The 3,784-nt window shown below is 55.2% G+C and overlaps 1 protein-coding gene across 2 annotated transcripts in view; it reads left to right on the top strand.

The window, feature by feature from the left end:
- Nucleotides 1–102: 102 nt before the first annotated feature.
- PYROXD2 (pyridine nucleotide-disulphide oxidoreductase domain 2) overlaps nucleotides 103–3,784 on the top strand; it is a 31,957-nt gene continuing 28,275 nt past the window's right edge. The window contains exon 1 of one of the 2 annotated variants that reach the window (XM_032312572.1): nucleotides 103–1,984. In XM_032312572.1, coding sequence (XP_032168463.1) covers nucleotides 1,858–1,984 — 127 coding nt within the window. In that variant the 5' untranslated portion in view covers nucleotides 103–1,857. Of the gene's footprint in view, nucleotides 1,985–2,018; nucleotides 3,458–3,784 lie in introns of those variants that run through there. The other variant, XM_032312571.1, reaches the window with a different exon arrangement.

Raw genomic sequence — 3,784 nt, 5'->3', positions numbered from 1 at the left:
CATGCCTGGTCTCCTGGGCTCTTCCTGGTGCGCAGAAGTCCTGGCCCCTTCACACCCCGCTCTGTCCGGCCTCCGGCCTTAGCCCCACCTCAGAGAGTCGTGTCCCTCGTGTCACTCGGTCCTCTGCATCCCAGGCAGAGGTTTATAAACCTTGTATCCCAGCCGATCCCTGTGTGCCCTGGGTTGAGAACTGCTGCCGAGGAGGGCGGCCCCTCTCCTGTCACCTGGAAGCTCCCACCCCAGGACAGGAGAGCACCTGAGCCCTGGGAGTGGGGCACGTCACCGCGGAGAGGAGAGAAGCGCCCCATCAGGGAGAGGTCCCTGGGCAGCGTTCCTGACCTGCTGACCGCAGCCGGGCCTTCCATGTCTTCAGTCTTGAGCCAAAATTCAAGCAAAGACTCTTCTTTCCTGTTAAGGAAACAGCTGGTGGAGGCGAAAGGGGGGCAGAACCACACCTCACACGAATGTCCTCAGAGGTGGCAGTGAGGGGGAGTCACCTGAGGTGACGGGGACTGCATTCCCCCTTAATATCTTGACTTGATGAATGGAAATTTAACCTCAATTGGGAAAAACACAGGAGAGCACAAAGGAGGAGGAGAAGCCCACTGCCGCTTCTGTCACCTAGTACTCTAGTATTCTGTCACCTAGGATTGCCACTTCTGTCACTTAGTATTGTCCCTTAATTTTTAGTAGCTGCATAATGTTGACATGTCTAGGTGAGCCAGCCCCCCAGTTCTTCAGTGCTGTGACACCGGGGCAAACACCCTGCCTCAGACTCTAGCACAGATTCACACGGTGCAACCCTGGCGAGCGCGGGGTGTCTCGGTCCCCAGGAGGAGGATCCGCGGAAGGCTCTCCCGCTCGGACACGGATACTCTCTGCATACTCTCCCAGTGTTAAGGTGCATTTCTAATGGCGGGTTCCTAGAACATGGACCCGTGTCATGGCACCACAGAAACTCAACTCTTGGGTGCTTTTTTCCTCCAACAAGAGGAATGGCCTGCTAGCTAATGGGTAGAGAACAAAAGGGCTGCTAACTCAAGACAGGCTGGAGGATGGCAAGAAAGTGTGGTAGCTGAAGATGTGACTGGCAGATGTGATCTTTAATCCTTGAGCATTCTGAGGAAATGGGAAAGGCGCCAAAGTCAGAAGAGGGATGTCTAGGGCTTCAAAAGAAGGCAGCGAACCCCAAGTTCCCCAGCCCTTGCAGTCTCCCACGGCCTCTTGAGTGCAAGGTGCTTCAGGGTCTGGGGGAGCATGAGCAGCTTTCCAGGGGCCACAGCGATAGATGTGTCTTCCCCCACCACGTAGTTTTGCAGAGGCCCCAGTCATGGCAACCCTGTGGGGTATAGAGCCGCTCACCGTTCTGCTGGTGGAAGGATGGGGAGCTAGTACAGGGTCTGACCAGTTTGTCCTCAGGATTTGCTCCCTGCACAGCCCCCGCAGTAAAGTCCCTGATAAGAGGCAGGACAGAGCTGGGGAAGGGGGCCCCACCAGCATGCTCACAGGCTGCCTGACCTCCCCGCTCCCTTCTCTGAGCCTCAGTGACCCTCATCCTTGAAATGGGAGTTCTGGGCCCCCGTGAGCATAGTGCCTCGCATGTGGGAGCCCTAGAGTGACCAGCACAGTGGCTGTCCTCTGCGGCCTGGAGGGGACCCGACTTACGCCTCGTGAACTGGCAGCCTCCTGAGACTCTGTTCCGTGTGGACTCTGCGAGCTGCCTGTCATCATGGCCCAAAGCCAAGTACAGCAGCTGGGTTGCTGCTCCTCCTCTCTTCCGGTTTGCTCTGCCCCTCCCCCTGCCTGGGCAGCACAAAGCTGACTAGAAGCAAATTCCTGGCCTGGTGCTGGGCAGGAATGGCTGCAAGGGGCCCAGGTCTCAGCAGGGCCTTGGGTGCTTCTCCCTGCCTGGCTTGGAGGCGAGCTCACTGGGGAGCCAAGGGACGCCTGAAGCCTGAGTACGATGCCGTGGTGATAGGAGCAGGTAACAGGGCTGTGCCTGAGCTGAGGGGCGGGGAGGGCAGCCCTGCTCTGAGTCCCGGGGACAGGGGGGAGGGGTATTCCCATGCCCCACACTTCCCTCTGCTCTGGGCACAAGCTGGTCTGGATTTGGGCCAGAGCAGGGGTGGTGGTGGAAAGTCTGCTTAGTCTGTGAGCAGGCACTAAGGTTGTGGGGCTGGCTCTGCCATCAACTTGCTCCGTGGTCTGGGGCAGTTTCTTGCCCTCTCCAGGCTTGGATCTTCCCTTCTAGAATGACCAGGGAGGAATAGGTGAGCTCAAGAGTTCCCACGTATCTCTTGCAAAATTAGCTAGTTGCCACCACATTCTTGGAAAGCAGAAGGTACACAAGGGTTGGGAACAAAGAGCCTTAGCATAAAAGACCCATGAAATCCAGCCACCCCGAGTGCCCTGAGATCTGGTTACCACCACTTCCCCACTAGGACCACCCATTCCCTGAGGAAACTGGGAGATTCCTTAAAGAGGAGTTAGGAAAAAATAGAAATGAGTTGCAGAGTTACTAGCACATGTCTGGGGAGGGTGACAACCCCTGTTGTCTTGGATATCGGGCACGTAGGGTCCTGTTGGCCTTTGCTCACCCCCAGGCTGCGGGTGTCCAATTCTGCCCCGTGACTGTGGGAGGCCAAAGGGCCTGGACCAGGTTGTCTTTGCTCAGAGTCTTTCACTCACACTCCTGGAGGGCCCCAAATGTCACCTTCTGGCATTCTCTCCCATTGGGCTTAGACAGACAATGGCAGGATCGAAAGAAGATGCTCATCACTGTTATAAAGCTGCGTCCTATCCTGCCAGATCTTCATATGTGCTCTGAGAGCAGTCACGGCCAGAGAACATTCCAGTGGCCCCTCCAGGGAAAAATGTCTGTGAACATACATAGGGAAGCTCATGATAAATACTGAAATAAAAGACGTAGAGCAGACACATTTACAAATAAGATACACAGTACTCTAAGTTCCAGGTAGCCAACTGGCTCTCACCAAATTTCTGTGCTTTTTGCTAAACATAGCAGCAAACCTGTGGTTACCCTCCACCAATCCGGCCAGCTTGGAAAGGAACAAGGCTTGCCATTTGCACTGAATTTAAAAGAGTAGAACCGACGGGAAGCAACAGTCCTTTCTGAACTTCACTCGTCCAGTAATGGGAGGGGCTTAGCTCCATCAGATGACCTTTCTCCTGCACTGGGAGAACATTATTTCGAGGTCTGTGCTGTTCGCCGTAGAGCAGTGGCAGCCACAGCCGGGTTTCATCCGCACTGTTAGTGTTTTCTCCGTCACTTTCTCGCGTGGATCCGCCAACAGAGTCACACCACCCAGCCCCGAGGTGGACGGTCGTCTGGCTTCCCTGGTGCAAGGGTTCCCACCATGGCCTTTTGCAAGTTGCCACCGTGAGGGGCTGTGTGTGCCCCTGGGAAGGAGGCACGGCAGCTCACGGCTGCTCAGAGGTAAAGAACCACTAGAACGAAGGTAATTGTAAACTGTAGCGAAACGATGAGGAAGTGACAAGTTTTGAGTATCGATTACCTTTGTTTTCAATATAATGTATTTCACTGTAAGTTTATAATAATCTCAGTTTTAACAACGGTGGCCTTTGATGACCATCACAAACATCCCAGCTGGGGAAAGCCAGCTCCAGACTTCAGTGACTGGACTGGGCTCCGTACCTGGAAGGTGTTCCCCCCCACCCCCTGCTTTCCTGCCCTTGGTGACAACACAACCCCGATGTCTCCTGGCAGGGAGGGTTGACTCCGGGTCACCAGAGGCCTTAGTAA

The sequence above is a fragment of the Mustela erminea genome, chromosome 14, assembly GCF_009829155.1.
Source record: "Mustela erminea isolate mMusErm1 chromosome 14, mMusErm1.Pri, whole genome shotgun sequence".
In the NCBI taxonomy this organism is placed as follows: domain Eukaryota; kingdom Metazoa; phylum Chordata; class Mammalia; order Carnivora; family Mustelidae; genus Mustela; species Mustela erminea.
The sequence above is the reverse complement of the archived record's forward strand: the minus strand, read 5'-3'. Positions and strand labels throughout refer to the sequence as shown.